This window comes from Cordyceps javanica, chromosome 3, assembly GCF_051103115.1.
Source record: "Cordyceps javanica chromosome 3, complete sequence".
NCBI lineage: Eukaryota > Fungi > Ascomycota > Sordariomycetes > Hypocreales > Cordycipitaceae > Cordyceps > Cordyceps javanica.
The window spans coordinates 5653706-5677581 of NC_139297.1; the positions used below are offsets into that span (position 1 = coordinate 5653706).

General features: G+C 51.8%; 9 protein-coding genes across 9 annotated transcripts; 4 read left to right on the forward strand and 5 right to left on the reverse strand.

The window, feature by feature from the left end:
- Window positions 1-761: 761 nt before the first annotated feature.
- V2A60_005894 (OST-HTH/LOTUS domain-containing protein) lies at window positions 762-947 on the reverse strand (the record flags this gene model as incomplete). The annotated part of the gene is made up of 1 exon (XM_083257192.1): window positions 762-947. A coding segment is annotated over one exon (186 nt), but the record flags the coding sequence as incomplete, so codon positions are not given.
- Window positions 948-2370: 1423 nt separating this feature from the next.
- Window positions 2371-3336, reverse strand: V2A60_005895 (F-box protein; the record flags this gene model as incomplete). Its single annotated transcript, XM_083257193.1, has 2 exons — window positions 2371-2551; window positions 2627-3336. Coding segments are annotated over 2 exons (891 nt in total), but the record flags the coding sequence as incomplete, so codon positions are not given.
- Window positions 3337-6167: 2831 nt separating this feature from the next.
- V2A60_005896 (tetratricopeptide repeat protein) lies at window positions 6168-8377 on the reverse strand (the record flags this gene model as incomplete). Its single annotated transcript, XM_083257194.1, has 3 exons — window positions 6168-7093; window positions 7271-8053; window positions 8101-8377. The coding sequence occupies 3 exons, from the start codon at window positions 8375-8377 to the stop codon at window positions 6168-6170; spliced, it is 1986 nt and encodes a 661-aa protein (XP_083113320.1).
- A 61-nt stretch (window positions 8378-8438) lies between these two features.
- V2A60_005897 (uncharacterized protein) lies at window positions 8439-10409 on the forward strand (the record flags this gene model as incomplete). The annotated part of the gene is made up of 4 exons (XM_083257195.1): window positions 8439-8442; window positions 8494-8987; window positions 9064-9554; window positions 9611-10409. 4 exons carry the CDS (start codon window positions 8439-8441, stop codon window positions 10407-10409), a joined length of 1788 nt encoding a protein of 595 aa, XP_083113321.1.
- Window positions 10410-12479: 2070 nt separating this feature from the next.
- Window positions 12480-13075, reverse strand: V2A60_005898 (uncharacterized protein; the record flags this gene model as incomplete). Its single annotated transcript, XM_083257196.1, has 2 exons — window positions 12480-12555; window positions 12603-13075. The coding sequence occupies 2 exons, from the start codon at window positions 13073-13075 to the stop codon at window positions 12480-12482; spliced, it is 549 nt and encodes a 182-aa protein (XP_083113322.1).
- Window positions 13076-13310: 235 nt separating this feature from the next.
- On the forward strand, window positions 13311-14251 carry V2A60_005899 (uncharacterized protein; the record flags this gene model as incomplete). The annotated part of the gene is made up of 2 exons (XM_083257197.1): window positions 13311-13421; window positions 13502-14251. The coding sequence occupies 2 exons, from the start codon at window positions 13311-13313 to the stop codon at window positions 14249-14251; spliced, it is 861 nt and encodes a 286-aa protein (XP_083113323.1).
- Window positions 14252-15505: 1254 nt separating this feature from the next.
- On the forward strand, window positions 15506-15841 carry V2A60_005900 (uncharacterized protein; the record flags this gene model as incomplete). Its single annotated transcript, XM_083257198.1, has 1 exon — window positions 15506-15841. One exon carries the CDS (start codon window positions 15506-15508, stop codon window positions 15839-15841), a length of 336 nt encoding a protein of 111 aa, XP_083113324.1.
- Window positions 15842-16372: 531 nt separating this feature from the next.
- V2A60_005901 (uncharacterized protein) lies at window positions 16373-17695 on the reverse strand (the record flags this gene model as incomplete). Its single annotated transcript, XM_083257199.1, has 1 exon — window positions 16373-17695. The coding sequence occupies one exon, from the start codon at window positions 17693-17695 to the stop codon at window positions 16373-16375; it is 1323 nt and encodes a 440-aa protein (XP_083113325.1).
- A 4201-nt stretch (window positions 17696-21896) lies between these two features.
- Window positions 21897-23429, forward strand: V2A60_005902 (dynamin family protein; the record flags this gene model as incomplete). The annotated part of the gene is made up of 2 exons (XM_083257200.1): window positions 21897-22451; window positions 22512-23429. 2 exons carry the CDS (start codon window positions 21897-21899, stop codon window positions 23427-23429), a joined length of 1473 nt encoding a protein of 490 aa, XP_083113326.1.
- Between the last annotated feature and the right edge of the window lie 447 nt (window positions 23430-23876).

Sequence of the window (23876 nt, forward strand, 5' to 3'; positions counted from 1 at the left end):
GAAACTGCTGCTGTGGCCCCCATAGAGCTGGCTCTACTAAGTGCTTCGCCCTCCCAAAACGCACTGCCCATGGTACCCGTGTACTCTCTAAGATAGAACATAATCACGTAATCCGATAAGGGAAGGCGGCATACGAGCGCTAGGAGCTCTCACAACGATAGACTAGGCCCACGGAGACCGCGCATGCCCTTGCGGAAGACTAATAAGCACGCGATATAGAAATAACCAAGGTAGACGACCCTAACTATATTAAGCTAGAGCCATAGTACCCTATTATAGAATAATTAAGCATAGGTAACCTAGAGGAAACTAATATTACTAAGAAAAACATAGACATAATAGTAGAAGTGGTGAGGGAGGCTAACGACGCTATAGGAGGAGGCAAGTAAGCTAAAGAAGTAGGAGTAGAGGAGCGAGAGGAGTAAGAGGGACGAGGGGAGATAGAAGGGGGAGAAATTGAGGAAATTGAGCTAGAAGAAGAAGGGGGAGATAGAGTAAAGGAAGAAAGAGTTAAGGTAGACTAAGAAGTAAGAGAGGAAAGAGAAGAAATAGAGGAGGGCACGAATGCCGAGGAGACTTCCTTACTACCTTCTCTCCCTCCCCCTTCCTCCCCTCCTACATAGCTATCTACGTCTACCGCATAGGTACCGAAACCCACTAGCTAGCCACCTATTGTAAGAATAACGTTAATTGCTATGGCAAAATAATCTACTATTAAGGCAGCGGTGCTTAGACGAGTGCAGGTAAATCCTGTAGAACCTTCAAGTGTCGAAATCGGCATGTATTTTGACCATGAGGCTTCCAATTTCGCCAGGTGCTATCCATCCATCATGGTCTGAGCTTGCCTCTACGGCCGCTCGGAGCATGTAAATAACATCTTCGAGGTCGTACTCCCAGATATTCCTGGAGCCTCGAGAGTCGCTAGCAATACGAGAGCCGCTGGTATTCTGAGCGCCATTAGCATCTCCTGAGGCTCCGACGCTGTCAAGACCTTTTGAATCTTTCGACCTTTTGGTGTTTCCCGAGTCAATGGTATTTTCAGGACTCTTGACGCCATCGGAGTCGCTTCTGGCCCCGATTTATCCATCACCTCGACCATCTTTATCCTGTGCGTTCGATGGGCTGTGTGGAACAAGGTTCTCGACATAGATAAACTTGTCGCATGCCACCGGTACCACAAATGAATATGGTGTTGTGCGTACTCTACAGCCGTAAACATTTAACCCAGACTCTCGAATCCGCGAAGCAAGACGCGTAAAGTCGCTATCGCTGGACACGAGGCAGAACGCGTGCAACTGTCGGGAATGCGACAGATCCAATAACAATTGATACGGCCCTGCCTGGGGACCACACTCGAAAAATTTACGAAGAGCACTCATGGAAAGAGCGATCAACGCTTGCTCAACTACGGACAGACATGGCGAGGTTGAACGGATACCTTCACCGCATCAAGGCAGTTTCTTCCGGGCAATGCGCGTGCGGGGAGGCGAGAAAAACGGTGGAACATTTTCTCTTGCACTGTCCACAGTGGGTTGAACAGCGCACAGTGTTTCGCGGAGACGCAAGCACAAAATGCGATGACTTGTCCTTGCGTCTGGGAGGCAAATCACCGACAGACGGACCGGACTGGAAACCAAACCTAGGAGCAGTTCGCGCAACGATACAGTTTACACTTGCCACAGGACGGTTTGACGATTGACAATGAAATGGCCACGACATACTTTCAACATCCACGAAACCGTGATCCGGATAGAATCGACTAGCGACGCTTCGGCCGCTGTAGATAGGACTCCGAACACTTGGGGAATAGCCCTCAAGCTAGCTAGTCATCGACAATAAACAGAGTGAATGCGGTTGGGTGGAGGCGAAAGAAGCAGTAAGGCGGCCAAGACGACAACAAGGATGGAAGCGAACGGCAAGGTCAAGGAAAAAGTAAATATGTACCTAAGCATAGCTAGCGAGCCCTATTGGCGGGAGGCCACCGGGCGTAATAAATCATGAATGAATGAATATTGATATAAAATTCTACAGACCGCAGAAAAACAAGGGTTATTGGTGATCTATCTCACTCTGCCTGAGAACGCAGCTCTGCGCACGGCACCTCGGATAAAGAACTGGCGTGTCGCAGCTTGTGGAGGAACCACCGTCAGAACAAAAATTCGTCAAACCTCTTCATGACAAAATTTTCGATGCTGCAAGTCATGATCTGTTATCTACGCCTAGTACCAACCTCAATCCTTCCCTCCGCCGTCCAAAACAGCCGCAGTAAACTGCTCGGCACGGCGTGGATGGCGCCACACCGAGCATACCATAGAGCATGGTTGCGGTCAAAGCATTACTCGCTTAACACCGCGATTTAGAGATCCTCACTCCGTGAAAATCAATAAATTGGATAGTCTTTTTGTTGGTTTCGAGTAACGTCCTCAAGTCGGCATCGACAAACGTCGCTTCACACATGTCGATTTGGTCAAGACTCAGCGCGTGCTCAGATAGCAGTTCCAGAGCCCAGTCAGATTCGCGCAGACGTAAAATCTTGATGTTCTCCATCAGCCTTCTCAGAGTCTCCGAGACGGCGGCGAAATCTGGTCCCTCTCATGTATGGAGATATGGACGTTTCAACCCCCACAAGCTGATGGTATGAATGGCAACGCCTCGTTGTCTGGCAGTCTGAATGGCGCTCATGGCGACTTGGAGGTGGTGCTGATGGTAATCTTTTTTTATGAACATATCGTCGTCCAAAAGGCGGTTACCGGTTTGCAGCGCCTCGCAGAAAATTAGTTCCACCTCTTTCAACAGAGGAAGCGCGCAAAAAGCAGAGGCCAGAATTAGGTCGGAACCCTCATCGATGATGCTGCGTTGTTCATTGCAAATATCGTGCAAGGTCTCATACACGGACATATACGAAGGTATTTCATTTGCGTCGTCACCCTCATCATGCATCTCCTTCACTATATCCACATACTCGTCAGGAGTTAGGACATTAGACTTGAAACAATCCAAGTCTATTATTTCTGTCGTTTCATGAGCGGCGTGAGCGCGGCCGGGGAGCGGGTGCACAAACTCACCAGGCTTTAACAGTCCTGTGACTTCGTAGCTAAAAGACCTGACATGGCTGCGAACACCTGGCTTCAAGAGATCTTTCAATTCCTCAATCCCATGTAAGGAAAACTCGAACTTGACGCGACGGAAGATTGTTGGCAGACAAGCTTGCCTGAGTCGTTTGCTGGTGTAGGAGAGCTTTTTCACATCCCAGGGCTTAAGGAACCCGACGACAGCCTGGACAATCTCTGTTGGGAGCCTCTCGAGCCGAGTCAATCTGGAATTGTCAAAGCTCATGGTAAAGCTGTGAATGAGTCGAGTACGCGTAGGGTTCACTGCACGGGACGTCTGGCGAAGAATGTCGAGTTTGTTCCTGCTTGGTTCTCGAGTGCCAGATACCGGTACAGGACTATAATGATAAAGGCGCGGCTAGCGGCTAGCGGCCCATTTCCGAGTAAAAATGTCTTGTAAGACTACTCATTACTGCGGCGCCAAATGTTGACCCTATTACAGCAAAAAGCGAGGAGAGACATTTTACACCCCGCGCGCATTGACGCCTCTTTGATAGGAAAAGAAAATAAGTGAAGAGAGGGCTAGGTATCGGTACCGAGATCTAGCTTCGGCTTTTACCGGCATTGGCTAAAAATAGGAGACAGCCCAAATGCCGCCAACCTCATCAGCGAGAACTGGATGTGCCAAAGCACTGACAAGCGCAAAGCCACTACCACGGCTTAAGTTGTCTACGCCGGGGTTGCTTTTTATCCTCGGACCACCTGAGCGCCGAATGGTGTCAAAATTGTCTCGTGTAAAAAATAGGCATCTGGATCCGTGAGAACCGCTGCACGTATTGCAGAAAGAAAAGCCAAGGTCCGTTTTATCAGTGCATCATGGTCAGGGGACAACGCTTTTTCTCGTCGTTGCGGAAACTGCGAATGGGTGCGTGGACGTTGTAGGGCGCTTCTACGGCGGCGGAGGTGACCCCTGTAACGGATATCGGGGTGGCGGCAGAACCAACTGGGTTTTCTGTGGCACAAGGACGGTCTAAAAATCCAGCGGCGGAGGACTCGCGCACTATACGTAGACTGCTGCATTGCTCGCCACAGAAGACGTGAAGCATTCGGAAGAGTTAGAGCATGAAACAAAAAAAAAAGTGATTAGTTCGTCGAGGAACAGCCCGTTTCTTTTTGTACCAATAGAGGTGGAATAAGTGTCCCTCTTTTATTCAGAAGGATAATAATGGGAGCCTGTTTTCACCAGTTGCTGTGGAGCTGCCCTGGCCCCGCCTAGGAACCTTTCATGTACCTCCTAGCCCACAGAAGTACTAGTATTATACTTGCTATTTACTAAGAAAGTGGCCACTAACCGCTTATTGGTCTTAATGGGCCGATCTACGCTAGCACGGCCTTGCCATAGGCTGCCGCCATAGCTACTACATATGGCTACCATTCCTTATTCTTGTGCTCGTCGCCGTAGTCGCATACACCACGGATCACACCGACAGGGATTTAATTCATCGTTCCTACCGCCCCTATCTCGAGCCCAATCATATTATACCAATCCCTCAGCTCGTTCCGTTTCAATACATTCTTCATTAGCTTATCCCCAGACCCGATCGTTCTATACTAGATACGTGTGCGTTAATTGTTTGGCCGAGGCTCCCGTACCTAAATGGTCGATCGCCCCGACTCGTCGTCACCGTAAAGTCGGTCTTTGTCCTATCTAGGATCGGCAAAAGTCCCACTACGATACTACTTATTCTTAATCGCGTTATAGTATAGGAGAATTAGGTCTATATCGTATAGTGCCTGCGCCTTAATGCTCGCGATAGCCGCCCTCACAACTACATCTATCACCGCAAGAACATAGCTACCTCTAAGTAGCTAGAAGCCGTCTAAACTAGTCTCCTTCCCAAGAGCATACGCGATCAACCCAGCGCTAATTCCCTCTAGCATCGCCACGAGGACGTCACCTAGTCGAATATCACGTAGCGAAGGCTCTATCAGCCTAGGCAAACCCACTACCACGCCAACAAGTAGTCTAAATCGGATATTAGGAAAGAATTTCTTAACTTAGCTCGCAAGCGCAGCTATTAAACCCGTCCCATACTCCTAGCCCACTAGCAGTGTTACGATGACGACATTATGGCCATAGACCTCGCTAGCCTAATATACGCAGTCGTCCCCGCGCTACGTAGGGAAGCGGCCAACATATTTACGATCGAGCATGCATGCGGCCGCGCGGGCTTCGATCTCCAGCGGCGCGATCCACGCAACGACATAAAGTTTTGGGTCGAGCTCCACGGCTAGTGTTTCCTTCTGAATAGCCACCACATACTCCAGCATCTTGATCGCTTCATTAACCTAGCCGTTAGCCTAGTATACACCTACTAGCGCATGCTACGATGCTAGTCGAGACAGGTGAGTCTCGGCCAGCGTCTCCTTCTGAATAGCCACCACATACTCTAGCATCTTAATCACTTCATTAACCTAGCCGTTGGCCTAGTATATACCTACTAGCGCATACTACGATGCTAGTCAAGACGGGTAAGTCTTAGCCAGCGTCTCCTTCTAAATAGCCACTATATACTCTAGCATCTTAATCGCTTTATTAACCTAGCCGTTAGCCTAGTATACACCTACCAGCGCATGCTACGATGCTAGTCGAGACAGGTGAGTCTCGGCCAGCGTCTCCTTCTAAATAGCCACCACATACTCCAGCATCTTAATCGCTTCATTAACCTGGCCATTGGCCTAGTATGTACCTACTAGCGTATGCTGCGATGCTAGTCAAGACGGGTGAGTCTCGGCCAGCGTCTCCTTCTAAATAGCCACCACATGCTCTAGCATCTTAATCGCTTCATTAACCTAGCCGTTAGCCTAGTATGTACCTGCTAGCGCATGCTGCGATACTAGTCGAGACGGGTGAGTCTCAGCTAGCGTCTCCTTCTAAATAGCCACCACATGCTCTAATACCTCGATCGCTTCCTTGACTTAACCGTTGTCCTAGTATGCACCTGCTAGCTCGTGCTATGATACCAGTCGATATAAGTAAGTCTCTGCTAGTATCTCCTTTTGGGTAGCCACCACATGCTCTAGCAGCTTAATCGCTTCCTTGACTTAGCCATTGGCCTAGTATGCGAGTGCTAGCGCCTGCTGTGATACTAGTCGATCAGGGTGAGTCTCTGCCAGTGTCTCCTTCTCAATAGCAACCACATGCTCTAGCATCTTGACCGCCTCCTTGGCTTGGCCATTGGCCTTGTATGCGACTGCTAGCGCTTGTTGCGATGCTAGTCGATCAGGGTGAGTCTCTGCCAGTGTCTCCTTTTGGGTAGCCACCACATGCTCCAGCAGCTTGATCGCTTCCTTGACTTGGCCATTGGCCTTGTATGCGAGTGCCAGCTCGTGTTGTGATGCTATGCCAGTCACACTGGGGATCGTAGGGTCGTATGGTTCAAGAGTGCTGTCGGACCCCGAGGACGCCGGACGCTGCGAGACCAAGCAAGTATCAAGCCATGAGACAGGTGGATATGGTTGAATTAGCTGCAGATTAGCCTTGGAGAGTGGATCGCCGCCTTTGATCAGCCTGCCATGGCCGGAGTCGTCCTCAGTAAATGCAGCAAGGAAGGCCTGGCGCTCCTCGACGAAATCGTTTCCGATAGAGTTCTGTCGTCCGCGAATTTCGATCACTTGATGGCTGTCCGATGACCTTTCCGAGGCCAACTTGTCGTCATTGTCCTCCCTGACGTCGGGGAGAGCATAAAGAGCCAGCCTTTCGAGATGATATCTCACGTGCTTTTGCATCATCGTCACGTCACTGAATGTGGTCGGACAAAAAGGACAGTCACGATGTGGGTGGGCAGACGCCCCCACCACGGCTGCAATTATTTCGGGCGTGTAGTCCTCTCGCTTGTTCTCCGGGTGTTGTTCCTCGAGATGCTGCAGATACTCGGGTCGGGTCTCGAACTCAACCTCGTGGCTGTAGCAGTGCCAAACCCGACGGTGTTGGTTTTCGTGGTCTATCCACTCCTGCCTTATGCCGTAAAGACGGTAAGGATCTGAACAGTCCTCGTAGGTACAATGATACGGCTGTAGATCGTGGATCTGGTGTACGCTGCTGAACCTTAGAATCGATCTCAGTGTGTAAGCGTGTAGACAGCCTTACCGCCAGCTGTCACGATTGAGGTACCTCTCTGGACATAGGATACCGCAGTACGGACAAGGAAAGTACTTACATCCGGCAGGATGGCTCGGTGCAGGCGGCCAGGTCAGATCCTCTCCTCGAGGGCTTGCCACGGTCGATACGCGGCTACGATTCGAGATGACTGATCTCATATCCTCAAGCCCCATAACTTCCAGGTCTATTTTTGTCACCGAAGTAGCCATCGACTTCGAGGGTGCTTGTTTCGAAACTTTGCTCGGGACTGTTGTCAACTGAGGGCAAGCGATGGTGTCGATGGGTAGCTCGGTGGTGGCTGGTACCTCTCCGGTCACGTTGCACCCCAGGAGCTGGGCATGTTTCTTCCAATAGATAAACTGCTGCTTTCTGCGGGCGTTGGCCAAGCCCGTCCTGGCGATGAGCCAGTGATTCGCCGAGGCGTACTGCGCAATCAGCTCCTCCTGCCCAAGACCTAGTTCCTGGAGCCGCTCGTCGTCAACCCACTCTACGAGCTGCTGCCGCTGGACATAGGCAACCAGCGAGACCTCAATCTGCTCCTGGTTTTGGATGTATCCGGCGCGTTGGCTTTCGGAAACGTGCTTGTAGAGATCTTTGGTCGACCGTTGCTGCCTATTCTGCGGGCTGCGAATGCGCGATGCGAGTTTGTAGAGCGAGTCGAGCCTAGTGGTGATGCTGGAGAGTCTGAACTCGGCTTCTTGGAAGGAGCCAATGCTGCTCATCGATGATCCTAACGAGGCCTCGTCATCAGAAAAGCTGCTGTCGTTTTCCTTTCCACCTGCTTGGCGTGTTTTCTCGTCTCGTTCGAGCGGCTGTCTCGTGCCAAGAGCAATACCCAACACTGACCACGTTAGCCTCGTCTCGAATCCTTAGAATGAATCTACCGACAATTTTGGACGTGATCTTTGAGCTCCGTAAGTATGTCGGTCAATGAGGCTTTGATGAAAGACGCATCGCGAACCCTATAGTCGAGCGACGCATGTCCCGTCTGAAACAGGCCGAGGGTACGCGCCCAGAGTCGAAACCTCTCTTCCTCATCTGCGATACGTCGCCTCGACGGAAGAGCTGTGTCCTGATCATCCGTCCACGGTGCCTCGACAAGTCTCTTCAAGCCGTCGGCCACGGTACGACCGAGGGACTGGAGTTCTTGCTGCAGTAATTCCATCGCTGGTACTGAAATCGTCGATGGGCTAGGCGTCAATGATGTGGGCGGACAGCAATAGAAGATGAGTGGATTGCCCCGCACAAATCAGATGTGAGGAGAAGTGCTAACGAGATTAGGCAGCAATGTCTGGGCGTCCGGAGATGCGGCTGAAAATCCCTCCTCTCGCAGCCAGATCCCAGCCGTCTCTGGACAGTTGAGTTTTAACCTTGGCCGACTCAACCTCGAAATGTCAGGCTTTGAGATTGCAGGTATCGTTCTGGGGGCAATCCCCATCGTCATCGAGGCGCTATCTGCGTATCGGGACGGAAAGGGTGTCTTAGCAACCATATGCAAATCACGTGGCTTGGTTGACGACCTGATCCACAAACTCAAAACGCAGCAGACGCTTTTCTATTTCGATATCGTTCAGCTTCTGCGTGAGGCAAGAGTCCCCGAAATCCTTATGGAATGCGATCCAACAGCGGATGAGTGTATCGAGATCCTTCAAGTCATTAAGACGGGCAATGAAGTTGAGCAGTATCTCGGTCCGCGACTCTTCGACAACGTTCTCGAGATCCTGGCCTTTTATGAGAAATGTCTCAGAGAGCTTACCTCCAAGCTAGGAAACATCGTTTGGCCGCAAAATGCAAGCTAGCTCAGCTTACCGTTTACTGCTGTAAGTCCTAGTCGCTAATATGCCCATTTAGGCTGCGAAGGACAATCTCGCCTCTATAGTCCGTGCTTGCAGGTCTTCCGGTGCTTCCCTGGCCTTTAAGGGAAAGGTCAAGTTTGCCATCGATAGAGAAAGTCTCAACACACTCATCCAAAACCTGGAAACTGAGAGTTGCTCTCTCAGAAAGCTTGTTTCACAGGCTAAGACGAAGCGAGAATGGGAGACCAGTGAGCCCACAAGGAGCTCCACGACGCTTACTCTAGCCTTTTCCCGCGTCCGGGAGAGCGCCACCTCGCTTTACTGGGCCACCTGCAAGTGCTGGGTCTGCGACCAGCATTCGTCGCACACCTTCATGATTCGGCTAGAGCACCGAATTTCCGAGAGCAAGAATCAGGCTATGGGCTCTTCCGCCGTTGCCTTCCAGCTCTGCTTCCTGATCCATGAGGCGTTACTGCAAAGAGTCGAGGTTCGTGCGCGAAGAAGCGACTTTTCGACGACCAAGACGGTCATGACGTTTCAGAACCAGCAAGTCTCCGCCTGGTCTCGACAGGTGCCTGACCGAAATAGCTAAATTGAAGTAGTCCGTCGTCGGTGGCCTTCGGCGGCGGCCTTAAAGTCCCTTCGGTCATGGTAACGGAAACACCAGACATATCTTACCCCACGGCTGCTCGGGTTCGCATAAATAGCATTTGTGAAGATGCACGAAAGGCGCAAGAGAGACGACGTGTTCTCTCGTTGGAGCTCACCTCCCGTACTACCCTCGAGGCGGTGGAAAATGACGATGAATCGCCGCATTCGTACGACAGGTCGATTTCGCTGGCCACTTTCTTGAAAGATACGGCAGTAGATTACGATACACGCATGAGCCCGAACGAGCAGACGCTCTTGGCCCTCAATGTCGTCTCATCGGTGCTCCAGCTAAGGCAGACCATGTGGTACCACGTACCATGGAACAGCACTACTATTAAGTTCCTGATGCAGGCGGTCGATAGCGCGAGAGCTGCCCTACGTACGCCATATGTCGAGCAGGCCATTGACCCCACAATGCTAGGGACGCAGGTTTCCCCGGACCTGACGACCGAGGCGGCCACGACGACCATGCTGGAGGTTGCCATACTGCTGCTGGAGATTCTGCACCATAAAACCATTACTACCTGGTCAGCCGAACACGGAGATGGCGACCCGCGGACATACTGGGAGCGCATGCGCGCGGCCACGTGCTGGCTTCGGCTAAGTGAGGGCAAGCTGCTGCCACCACATCTCAAGGTGGTGGGTGAGTGTCTGAAGCTGTGCGTTCGAAGCAAGCTCTCGTGGGACGATAATTTTCAGCGATCCTACTGCGAGAATATTATTAAGCCGCTACAAGAGCTCATTCTGTGAAGAGCATCAGTAGTTAGCAAAGGCGTCGACGAGGTTTACATGTCAAAGATTTAGGGGACCTTTAGATTCGCAACTAGATGTGGCATTTAGTCGACCCTAGCACCAAGCTGACCTAGCCACATCCCTGATAGTAGTTAGTTGTTGCACATAATATTATGTGGTCAGACACAGACCTCCTGACGGAATTATGCTTAAACGAGTCTATCAGGGGTCAACTGATACTGATTTCTTAATGATTTCATCATGGAACTACTTCAGTATTGCGGTACATACCCAGAGCCGAGGTCTGTGCTTGTCATGGATGATGCTTGCCGACATCACAGCGAGGAATTACGACAAGTCTGCCAGGATGCTGGGGTGAAGCTGGTGTATCTCCTTCCTTACTCGCCGGACTTTAACCCCATAGAGTAGTTTTTTTCCGTTTTGAAGAAGTTCATAAAGCGCCATTGGAAGGCGAACAAGGACATCATTAATATGAACTTCAGGATGTACCTAGAATGGTGTGCTGCCAAGGTTGGCTGCCACCCGGCCTCGCCAGAGCGCATTTCCAGCACGCGGGATATTGGTTAAATGCACATAGAAGGTTAGGAAAGAAATGAAACGTGATTATAATTGCTTTGCTTCAAAACATTAATTATCATCGTACGCACACTACTCGTCGCTGTCAACCTCCTGCGATTCAACGAATGGTGCGACGCCTTCAATGACTCGCAATGCGGAGCCAAGCGGCCAATATCCTTTCCTCGACGGCTTGCTGATACTGGTGGACAGTTGCCAAGTCTAGGAGCTCGTCCAATGCGACCTTATTCTCTGCTTCCATTCCACACCTATGTCTGTTTATGGTAACATTTCGTAGGGGTCATTTCCGGCTGTGAAGAGGTAAAAGCCAGGAATGACGTTTGGTTGTATCGATTCAAATGTCCAGTAGTACTTTTGGGGGAGCGAGGACCAGAAGGCACAACGGCAGTACCTCTGATGGGTCCAACGCCCTGCCGCCCCGCCCGCCAGCAGCAGCTCCCGCTATTTTCCTTAATTAACAAGAGAGAGACACTCGAAGCGCCTTTGACTGTATTTCATTGTTCGCGATTAGTAAGTATTGGGCGAGAATTGAACGTTCTATAGACTACGCTTCTTCGAGACTTCCATTTTTCTTTCTTTCTACTGTAGCATTATTCACCACTACATGTGTCAGAGTTGCGGCTGAAGATGAATCCTTGCTCCTCATTAGATTTCCATCGAAAGAGACAAATGCAAAATGAGCAGGTACTCAGTTTAGCCAAAGCCATCGCTTGAAGTCAGCTATCCCCGCTGCAATTAAGCATTGCGTGGCAAATACTCGCTGTGATGGAAAGGCTGTGCAATCATGGAGATCGAAAGGTCACACATAGGACAACCGCCTTGTTCAGTTACGCGAGAGATAGCCTTGCGACTTTTCTTGAGAAGAAGTGCACTACGCGTTGCTGCGCATGATGTTGACATTGTCGCTGTGAGGGCCAGACGCGTTACGCCCATCAATCATCAGCCAGTGGCTAACAACCAACACTGACACGCATGCTGACAGCGGACTAGCAGGCGCATTGACCTTGTTTGTCACAGCCTTTGTGCACTCCAGGAGAAGGTGCTACCTTTTTGCAAGTACCAGACTCCTGCCGGTACCATGCCTGAACGGATCCATGCCCTCAGGCAGGTGCATCCTGGTCCCTGCAGCACAGGGTGCCTGAACGGAAGCTTTTGGCTACCCTGTTGCGGATACAGTCGACAGCGCTTGGTTCGCAGTAGCGGCGTAGGAGAGCATCCCTTACGCCGTGAATACTTTGGTTACTTCTATGTATGCGACGTGACGAAGCTGCTGTTTCATCCATATTCGTGGATGGTGCTAGCCGCGCTGCTAGCTGCTGGGATCATGTTTGATAGTGTCCGGTTCTGCCTCTGCGTGCAGGTGGTTATTGAATGCTTCAGCATAGAGGAGCTGGGGGTGGAAAGAAGGTCGGGTTCCAGCAGTGGCTGAGGCCTGTAGAACGCTCTCTGCAGGCCTCCAGCACCTAACAAGTCTATACGCGCCACTTTCAGCTACCAGACGTCGTCGCTGTTTGGGAATTTCCAGGAGCCGAGGGCGTGGCTTCCGAGGCCGGGGACTGCGATGATACTAGAAGAGTCAGCATGGGCAAAAAGGTCGGTGAATGCAAGACTGACTCGATATCGGCACCGTTCTTGTCCTCGAAGAGTGGTGTGACCCCTGGGAATTTGCAGGTGTACTTGTACGGGTAAGGCTGCCCTGCTTGGCGCAATTGAGCGGAAAGATCATCTGCGGAGAGCGAAGTGTTGATCGAGACTGTAGCACAGAGGAAGTCCTTGCCATATGACACCAAAGAGCGACGGATCATAGGATTAGGATCTCCCTGCAAGTCCCGAATCTCGCCGAGAATAGACTTCAGGCTGCGGTCCAGTTTATCGGTGTGGTCTGCCGGGATCTCGTCGATGCGCAGTGTCAGCTTCTTTTTGGTCTTCGGCGCTGAAGTCTCGGCCGGCCTGTCACCGACGCGTCGTGTCTGGGCCGCTAGCGACTTCAACGGCTGTCTAAGGGACCTTTGGTGGAGGAACGTCGCTAACAGGACAACGCTGGCGGTTGCAAAGACAGCCACGAACAATTCAGGTACAGTGGCCATCTTTGTCTAGGTCTTGGACGGATTTTGACGCGGGAAGTAGACGGCACGATCGAGTGTTGCTTAGGCTGAGCAGGGTAACAACAGGTAGGATGCGAGGCCTATGCTGTGAGGTGCCATCACTATCATCTCGCATACAGCTATCCACGTGACATGAATGATAATTCTGCCTAGCCTCAGCCTCACCATCAGACTAGGTCGGGAAGACAACTCTGTGCTTTGCTCGGCGATCGTCTCAATGGCTCCAACGCCGCCCTTCAATTTAGAGCATCAGCTCACGCGGGAGCTAGACGGGCCGGCCCGGCACGTGCCGGGACATCCCCGCGTGTCTTTGGAGAACCCAAGAGATGTATGGAACTTCATGGCCAGGGAAATCTGCTCAGATGATCTGGACCGGGTTGCCAACAGGCTCTGGTGATGTCAAAACAGGATAGCGGAAACATATCGCCTCTCCACCGACAGCTGGTGAAACGGCGCACCATCGTCGTCACGGAAGATCCAAAGCTTCACTTAGTGTGGATCTACGATCGCATCTTCATCAAGCCGCTCCCGCGCTACATCGGCTCCTACACATTCTGGCGGGACTATATTTGCGCGGAGTACGTCGGCGGCGGAGGACGCGAACAGCGCATCCGCCGAGCGATGCTCGGTTACCTGCAGACGTACTGTCATCTCGTGAAACACGAATCCGACTTCCGCATCGCCCAGGACCCCGGCCTGTGCCTCGCCCCGGCGGACATCACCTGGGAGCAGTTCTGCAACTTCACATCGAGCTTAGGCAGCATCGCAGACCGAGACGTCTCCCTGCGTTACACGTACGGCGAGATCCGCCTGACGCGACTCAATTTCTACGCTCCGCTCCTCCTCGGCAAGTCACACTTCCAAAGAGTCGAGTACCAGTACGGGCCGTACTTTGCGCGCTTCTATGGGCCGATCCTGTTCGTGATCGGGATCGCGTCGGTGGTCCTGAGCGGACTGCAGGTGGTCGTCTCGGTCAGGGACGACGGCGGGGCCGGTTGGCAACGGGTGGCGCTCTGGATCAGCGTCACGGCTATCGCGTCGTCCTGCGGCCTCGTCTTCATTCTGGGCCTCCTCCTGGTGTACAAAGTGGCGACGGAGTGGAAGTTTGCGATCCGCGACCGCTTCCGACTGTTGGAGGAGAAGCGGGCGGCGGTGTGAGGGGTGTTCTGTGGACCTTGTTGAGCTTGGCTAGCCGCACGCAACGTCTTAAATATTGTCTACCCTAACATCGCCGTTTTTGCGTGCCAGGCTCTGAGAAGCTGGACAGCCGACGCTGGCACAGCGTCTGCGGGATATGAATCTGCCAGTTCGCTTAATATGCTGGATCTATTTATTGCCCATTGTGACTATAACTTGCCGCAGCGCCAAATCACGCGTTATGGCGCACCGCCGTCTGTACTGAGGGCACGCCTTTGTGTGTAAGCAACTGTCCTGCTGACAAAATTAATTCGCCAGGTTTCCGCTACGCCTCGCAACATAGTGGCAGACAAAAAGTTGCAATAAACACTTTGAGGACAGCGAAGCGTCAGCTTCTAATCAGCCTACTTGCCCGAATCATTACGAATGTAAACAGCCCATAAGGAGGCCTCAGGAGGACTGATATTACCTTTTTGAACCTTGCTCCTACCACGCACAAGTTCTGTTGACACCATCATTACTGATTAACCTCTGTTCACTATATAGTTATGGAACTGTACTATAAGGAAGGCTTTGCTCATAGGGTGGCAATCATCACAAGCCAGACCAGGCTATCGACGGGGCATGACGTGCTCGGGTCAGCAAATGAACCAGATCCGGCCTCGAAGCTCTGGAGAAACACGGCTGAAAAGATGGAATATTGTTGTCAGGGGGCTTTTTAGCCATTATCAGTGAAGAACGGCACGCGTCTCCAATTCGTCCGTTGACGAGTGCTCGCGTTCAGGAGATTATGTTGGGCTACATGGAGGCGCATTGCGGCATTTTGCCATTGGCCACGCAGGAAAAGGGGTAGAAAGAGGCCGAACGAGATAGATGAGAAAAGCGCGGGCGCAAGGGTGTGATGATGAACAATGAACTAAGTTGTAAGACTGAGGGTACTTTGAGCAAGCCGGGACAGGTACCTGAACGAGCTCAGCTGGGGTGGCCGCAGCATGGGCTGGCCAGCGCACGTGACGGGGTGGGATAGCGAATCAGAAAACGGATGCGCGGACAGCAACACAGGAAATACAGCAACCTGAACAGGCCATTCTTAGACATTTCTTCGACTGCTAGCACGTACAAATTTTACACTGTCTTCACGCCATACCGTCATCTAGCGCGGCTTTCGACAGTCATCGAGTTCTGACAGGATGTATATAAAGATGGCAACGCCCTGATACCCCGAATCTCTACCTCACCACCATACAACTCCGCAACCCGACACCTACATACACCATGGACGCACTGTTTCAGGCACAGGCCAACTTCCAGGCTTCCCGCGGACTCACCAAGGTCCGCGCCCGACCGAACCAAAACTACAAGCGCCACGGCACCAAGTCGTACGTCTACCTGCTGAACCGCTCCGGCTTCGCACCGACCAAGCCCGGTCCGTACCGCCGTGTGAGCGCGCTGCAGCAGCGTGGCCTTGCACAGTCGCACATCGCAGTCGGGGGCCGCGCAGCCGTCACATCCCGGCTGGCCAAGGCGCTCGATGCCGAGGGCAAGCAAACGGGCGAGGTCACAGCCGAGGACCAGCAAAACGACTCCGAATATCTGCGAAAGCCGCGCTAGATGACGGTATGGCGTGACGCAAGCGATTGGCAGATCATCCATCAAACGCACGTTCAAAGTATCATGGAAGCTTCGTGTGACTGGCCAACACAGCACTCTATGCCGTGTATCTGTACCACAGAACTCTCCGCGTTGGTGACGCTGGCCGCTAGTTATCAGTCATAAACCATTTCACTGACGTCAGACGTTGTCAAAACCTACACTAGTAATCGCGGGTTACAAGTTTCCATGCTGGGATCTGCCTCGTTGCCGCCGTGGGAGCTCCCGCGACTCCGCTAAAAACGCACGATTGAGCATCATGCGGTTCCAAGGCATCGCCCATCATGGATGAATCACTGGCTTTCAGCTCTTCTGTCCTCGTGGCGCAGCAAACTATGTGCCGCATTGCCGTGTGGGCATTGTCATGTTAGCGGATCGGCGGATCGCAACGTGCCGCTAACTTAGTTAAGCTTGAGAGTAACTAGTTGATAAGTCGGCTGGCAAAGGGATAGCAAACGCTTGGTTCTGCAAATAACGACTTGGATCCAAACACTACTCAATCAGCCAGCTGTTCTCAAGCAGGGCATGTTGGTCATTCTCCGTCTCTGCGAGCATATGTACAACGAACCGCTTGAACGGTTCTAGTTTCTTGTCAAGCAATATCTCCTGGGCATTCTCAATCTCCGCGAGCTTGCGCGCATCGAACCACCGAAAGTCGTCCAAGATGTAGCCGCGCTGTCTCCGCGCCCTGTGCTCCGCCATGTTGTCTCCCTCGACCTGGATGGCGACCGTCTGGTCATTGGCCGCTATGAGTTCCTTGTGGAGAAGCAAATGCGTGCCCGTGAATGTCTCTGGCGAGAGATTTCCCGAACTCATGGCGCAGACGCGAGCAGATACCTCGGGCGTGTCAGGAAAGCAGATGAACCCATACGCCACCTGACAAGGCATGCCATGTCTGTTGTTGGTGGGTAACGCATCAATCGTGTACTTCAGCCACTGAAAGGCGGCCCCAGAAACAGTTGCTCCTTGACTGGACCATTGTAGTTTTGGCAGCTTCAAAGGGCCGGCCAAGATTTCCATTTGCATAAAAGGGCCGAAACCAGGCGTTTGCCTTGCATACACGTCCCATTTCTGCTCGGGTTGTTCCCGTAATTCTGGCTCCGCCGGCAGCCATGACTTGCCCGGGGCAGGGTGAGCGGTGGTGGACGCTAGCTGTCTCGCAGTAATCATTCCGGCGTTGGATAGGTTGACCAACATCTCCTCCCACGTTATTTTCAATTCCACAGGAACGAGCTCTCTGTTTTGAGTGAGCCCCAAAATGCCGTAGATGTAGTCTCTATTGTGGGTTGAATTTCTGTTTGTGACCAAGGCCAATGCTTCTTCAAAGGGCATTGCGATTGAATTCGTATGCCCCGGTCGCACTAATGCTCGACGCTGTTCCTCGCCACCATAGACGGATCGAATGATTCTGAGCTTGCCGTCTTTTACTCTGATGCTTCGCGGAGCGATAATGGCTGGCAGACTGGGCGTCCACCTATAGCAGCCGTATCCGCCGTACCAGCTCTCACGCCTATTTCCGAGGTAACGTCTTGTACCAGTATCAAGGTATGACATGAGCTCGGAGACGTAGTCGCCGTCAACGAGCTGGTCAGCCACCGAGTAAATGACTTGTCGTGGCAGCAGGGACTCTTGCAACGTCCACACCCTCTCTCCCCACGACGATTGAAGGAAAGAGTCGAGAGCTTCCCGATTCAGCCACAGCTGCTGAAAAGCAGACATAATGACACCAGTTTGCATCGGCAGGCACGCAAATGGCTTCGCGCCGGACCCAACAAGAACCAAGCAGGCGCTGGCACCTCCATAATAGTCCTCCATCTTTGGGATCTCTTTCTTCGTTTCCTCCTCTGTTTTATTTATGCACCACCTGTCAACCCAGAAATATCGGGCCTTTAGCTTCGCTGCTAACGCAACAAGCGTTGTCTTGAGTGTAACAGTCTCCCAATCCTTGTCTCGATACGACACAGCCAAGAAATGCTCGCAGCCTTCCACCGGGCCTTCTATTACTCTGTCTTCACTAGCATCCCAGATTTTCGTCGGCCAAGTGGTGGCCTTCCGTTCTCGGTGATTAAACACGCACGGCTGAGCAGCAACAAGGACCTCCTCTTGCCATGAGCTGTGAAGTGCCAAATCAATGTGGAGGATTTTGTGTTGGAGAGCCCTCAATACCCATAACAATCCATCTCTGGGCCTGGATCCTTTGATATCCTTAGCTAAAGTCATAACGTCGGTGCTGCTGCTTTTCAATGTGACGCAGTCTGAATCGACCGAGCGCTGACCGCAGATATCGACTGGAGTCATATCAATAATGCCTCCGACCGCTTGAGCGCATGTCATTTGCCTGCACGGCCACCGCGCTGCTAGGACATGGACCAGGCCTTTAACCCATTTTTGCCAGGGAGATTTTCTGGGGGCGATGGGACAAAGAATAATGCTCTGTTCCCGAATAGCTTCCTCTCCTATTTCCAGCAAGTCGGCCATTGAAATGGGGTCCAGGCCTAGTTCCAATACTGGTTGCCAACCATCTGGATCTTCTATCACGAGGCTATGACGAATAGTACCAGGGGTATGTGGCATCTCCAGAACCGAGTGCATTTCGCCGGGAGGATGGGGGTAGATGCACGAATAGCGTCTTTCTGGCGTGTATTTCACTATACAATTCTGAATGGTTGTGGCTGCTTCGCTTTCCTCATTGTCCTGGACAATCCATTTCAAGACTGTGAGCTCCTGTAGATTGCACAAGAGCTTACTATCCGTTTTGCTGATTTCAAGGTCCCAACTGACGTCCCCGTGACATATATGAAGGTTGAGAGAAGTCTCAGAGGTATTCGATTCAATCTTCAGCGCAGACTGGTCGTCATTATAAGAACGACAGCCAGGCAACAGCCTCGCCAAAGGAGACATTTCGAAGACTGTTGGATAAGCGGATGAAGAATTTGAAGATTGGCAGAATGAGAGTAGAGATAGAATTGGTATAAACTGATAGCTTTATTCTAGATTTTAGATTATTGTGTTTGAGTTAAAAGGGAATATATATATACACTACTTAGAGTGTAAATTCGTAAATATCAGAAGGCCCGACCGAACTGTGTGTCGCGGGTTCAGCTGCATAATAGTTTTCGTAGGTCTTAAATACAGCTACTGCCCACCAGGCTAGGTATGGCGGTTATGTATTCCCTACTAAGGTACCTCGTATAGCTAGCAGCGACACTTATAACGGCTGTATTCGTGCCTAACGTTAGGCACCTAGTGATAGGCCACCCCCTTTTCGATTTTAAGTAGAGTGTTATAGACCATAATTCATATAAGGTAGAAGGTAACTATATATTATTTCATTATATATGACGTTGAATTGCATCATAGAGTCACCAAAAGCTAAAACACACAACGGCATCGTCAAAATGTCAACTGACATGGCATGGCTAGAACACGGCTTGGCATCAGTGCCCAACGGAGAGTGAATCGCGGTTTCCAGAGACAGCCCATTTCCTGACCGGCATCTTCAGTTGCTGTACGCAACCACATGGCCGATTCGGCAGCGGCGAAAGCCGACATGTCATTTTCTGAGCTATGCTTTCTGGCGTATAGACGAGCCCTGCAGCTACGACAGTACAAAGCAAGGTTTGGGTGATTCGGCAATTACATGATTGGTGCAGAGCTGGGCTTGCGACCAGGCTATGCTGAGCTTATTACGTTTGCTTTTGCTGCGAAAAGCTCGCTACGGCTGCCTTGAATGAGTTTGGAGGTATTCTTATGAACTTTGGAGCTGTCGGTGGTAGGTCGGCTAGCGAAGTGCGAACGAAGAGCTGACTCCTGTCTACTTAAAGGCCTTGTGAGCCCGGCCGGTCTGGCACAGTTGAAGCCGAAGTCATACTTTTTTCGTAAGTTCCGAGGTTTTCTTCGCAGGTAGGCACTGCAGCAGCAGAATGACGACCAGTTCTACCTACGACCAGCACGTCTCTTTGGCTGCCACAGCCGCGCGCCAAGAGCACGACATCGCGCCCACGACACGCTCAGATGTTGAAGAACACGAAGACAGGTTATCTGGTACAGCTTTGAGATCTTCACATGCGCCCCGAGCTCCCGCATTTGGAGCGGCAGGCGGGAGTCAAGCAAGGGCTTCAAGGTAACGATTTGTGCGTGTCAGGTTAGCAAGCTCTTGAAAGCCCAACCCATTGAGTATCGTCGCCATTAGCTCGAGAGGTAACTGTAAGAGCCTGGCCATCCTTGCGAGTTGCTGGCCGGTCGGGTTGCAGGTGTAGGGTTGGTGTGTAGGGAGCAGGCGCGCTGCCAGCTGTTATGTAACTATGGGCTATGGGCTACACGTGATCAGCTTGTTGCTGCTAGGCAGACCTGGCTGTACAGCTGAGTCCAGTTTCAGCCTATGTTTTGTTTTATGTTGTACCGGTACAGAGAAGGGCGAAACAAATGTCACACTTTCAGTTAACAAGAATAATAGTGGCAGCCATTTTAGCCTGCGACGTAGCGCCGCCGGATACCCACCAAGTACCCGAAACTCTCCCGTTGGGTAGATGTGTACTAAACTCAGCCGTTCGTTTGCCATATATGCACCAGTTGTTACTCTGTTACGACAAAATTACCTTTCGGCGATGGAGTAGAAATCTCCTTCCTATCCTGAGCTTTTTTCTGCCCAGAAAGACGGCATTTAACCAGTTTCTGCCCATGTAGTCTCATTCTTGCCGAAGGAAAAAAAATGGTACAGGGTACCAGAAAACTCTAGTGGCTAGATCAGGATCCACCATTTCTCTAAAAGTTAACTAGCAAAAGAGCGACGCTTAAAACGCCTTTCTCTATATCGCCTGAAGCTGAGTGTTACGAGAGAGCAACAAACGGTGCAGATGTGCAAGGTAGCCGTCAGATCTCGATTAATATGTCCGGCTCCCGGGTAGCGCAGCCTCGGCGGCGTGCCGTCGTTCCTGAATCATCTGCGCTGATCTGGGCTCTTCTTGACCCTTGCGCCTCCAAATGCTACCTCAACGTCTCGCGCCGCGGATCGCCTGTCCTCTGTCGTCCCATCAGACAAATTCGACGTGGCAACGCACTGGCACATCTCGGTCACATTAGGCTGTTCATAATTTTGAGCCGCTTGAATGGAGTCAGGATGATTTTTCTTTGTGCGATGTCGCGTGGAAAAAAGATAAAAGCTTCTCGAATAGGCTTAGATCCTGCACAACTGCCAAATGCCTAAAAATGTCTACAAGGGTGGACGACAAAACATCGACCGCCAGTCGCATTTTTTTTTTCACAAAGACAAGGCTGCAGCGACCTTCGACGTTCGCCCTTTCCGGCGACGTCCATATGGTTGGGGACGGCAGTGACGACAACGCGGATGCCAGTCTCGTCCGATTCAATGGTCGCCTCATAAGCGAGCATCGTTACAAGAAGTCCGACGCAGCTTCGGCCGGTCAGAACGAGAAACATTACGAAGCACGCTTAATCCTTCATCAGAGAGACAAGTTACTCGGCTGAGAAAACGCCGCTTTAATATGTGCAAAATCAGGGCTTCAATTATAGCTTTGCACTGGCGGCACTATAGGAGGAATCACGGTCGATGCAAGGGAGGACACAACGGGGGTAGTGGTAGGCCACTGCATGTCTATCTACTCGACAGTCTCAAAAACGCGGCAGAGCTGCGGCGAAGGGAGTTCACTGGGTCTGACGTGCCGATGTAGCCAGAGCGGCCAGGCAGGAAGGTTAAGACTGCGGCTGGCTGGCCGATGTTACCGCTCAGCAGCGGCAAGGTGGCTGCTGTTGACCAGAGAACCAATCAACACAAATTCCATAGTCGCTGCTGTTTCAGTTTTTCGCTCTTTCCCTGGGCCCGCTTCTTTCATTTCTGTTTTGCTGTACATTCGTTAGCCAACATAACAGTTCCGACGGCTGCTCGGCGGCCCGCCCATCTGGGCGTTATTTAATACCAGAGCCGCAGCATACCACTGGAGATAAACAAGCACAAGATCTTCTTCTCAACCCACTTATCCATAATTAATTTACACCGATGAGCGAAGCAATCAAGTCGCTCACCGCGCAGGGCCTGGAGCAGCTGTGCTCCGAGGAGCAGCTGCACCTGCTCAACGCGGTGGACTCGCTGCGGTCCCAAGGCATCAGCCACTACATCTCGCTGCCGCAAATCATTGTCTGCGGTGACCAGTCCTCGGGCAAGAGCTCCGTCCTCGAGAGCATCTCCGGCGTCCCCTTCCCCACCAAGAGTAGCCTGTGCACCCGCTTCCCGACCGAACTCATACTCCGCAAGACGGCCTTTTCCTCCATCAACGTCTCTATCGTGCCGCACCACTCCCGCAATGACGAGGATAAAGATTTCCTGTCCAACTTTCGCGAAAGGCTGCTCGATTTCAAGGACCTGCCCGCCCTGATCGAGAGCGCCAAGTTGGCTATGGGAGTCATGACCATGGGCAAGGCCTTCTCCGAGGACATCCTGCGCATCGAAGTCAGCGGTCCCGATCGCCCGCACCTCACCATTGTGGACCTTCCCGGTCTCATCCACTCCTCAAACAAGCACCAGTCCCCCTCGGATATTGACCTCATCAACAATGTTGTCTAGCGGTACATGAAGGAGCCTCGAAGCATCATCCTCGCTGTCGTGTCCGCAAAGAACGATTACGTTAACCAGATTGTTCTGAAACTTGCGAGCAAGGCCGACCCTGAGGGAAAGCGGACCTTGGGCGTCATCACGAAACCAGATACTCTAATCCCGGGATCTGGAAGCGAGCGCGATTTCATCTCCCTGGCTCGGAATCAAGACGTCGAGTTCCGCCTGGGCTGGCATGTCTTGAGGAATCGGGACACGGAGACGGACCTGGCAGGGTGGACCTTCGAACAGCGTGATGCCGCTGAGCTGCAGCTTCTGTCCTCTGGTGCCTGGGCGGGCCTTTCAGTAAAGAACGTGGGCATCAAACCTCTGAGGGCCCGTCTGAGTAAGGTACTTGTGCGGCAGATTTCTTCTGAGCTCCCAAGCCTTATTGACGACATTACCACGTTGTCTGCCGAATGCCAGAAACGCCTCCACAAGCTCGGTTTGCCCCGAAACACCATTTATGAACAGAGAATGTATCTCATCCAGATTAGCCAAGCCTTTCAAGCTTTGCTTCAGGCTGCGGCGAATGGTGCGTACAACGACTCATACTTTGGTAATGCTATGTCCTCGGTCGGCTACCAGAAGTGTCTCCGTGCCGTGGTTCAGAATCTGAATCGAGGCTTTGCAGAAAAAATGACCTTCGATGGCCGGCGATACGAAGTTGTAGAGGACGGCGAGGAAGTTGGGCCGGGACGCCACGGCCAACTGACTCGAGACGCATACATTGAGAAAATTGTTTTGGTGATTCAGAAAGGTCGAGGTAGAGAACTGCCTGGCATGTTCAACCCAATGATTGTTACGGAGCTATTCAAGGAACTCTCGTTGCCGTGGCGAAAGATTGCCGAGGACCACGTCCTGAAAGTGTGGAAAGCGATTCGGCTGTCGTTGAACCACCTCGTCACAGTGAGCGTGCTTTTGGCACGGACGGATGGGTAGGGGCGGGCGGGACTCCTGCAGGTTAATCCGTTAGCTGGGGCTTCACGGCTCGCAGCTACGCATAGCTAGCATTGTTCGCTGCAATATTGCTAAATACGACCGAGCCATAGATTTCGGGGTTCGGGCTCGGACCGCGACTGCGATTAGAGTTATGTGCTAATGTTGAGCGCGACTTGTGGTATATCTTAAAGCCCAGTTCGCGCCGAAGTGATAAGAGAAGAACGGCTGCTTTCGCGCTGTTCCGCTACTATGACTACACTGGAGAAAGCGCGACCAGAGCATAAGGCTAGCCGTTGTTGCCTTGGGTATAAGCGGGCTAACGGTCTTCTCTTCTAGGGAGCTAATCCGATCCTCGACCCTTTTTACTGCTATCTCCGTAGGGCACGTTAGGCTACTTCTTCTTCTTCTTCTTCTTAATATAGCTCGTGCGCAAGCAAGAAGATGTGC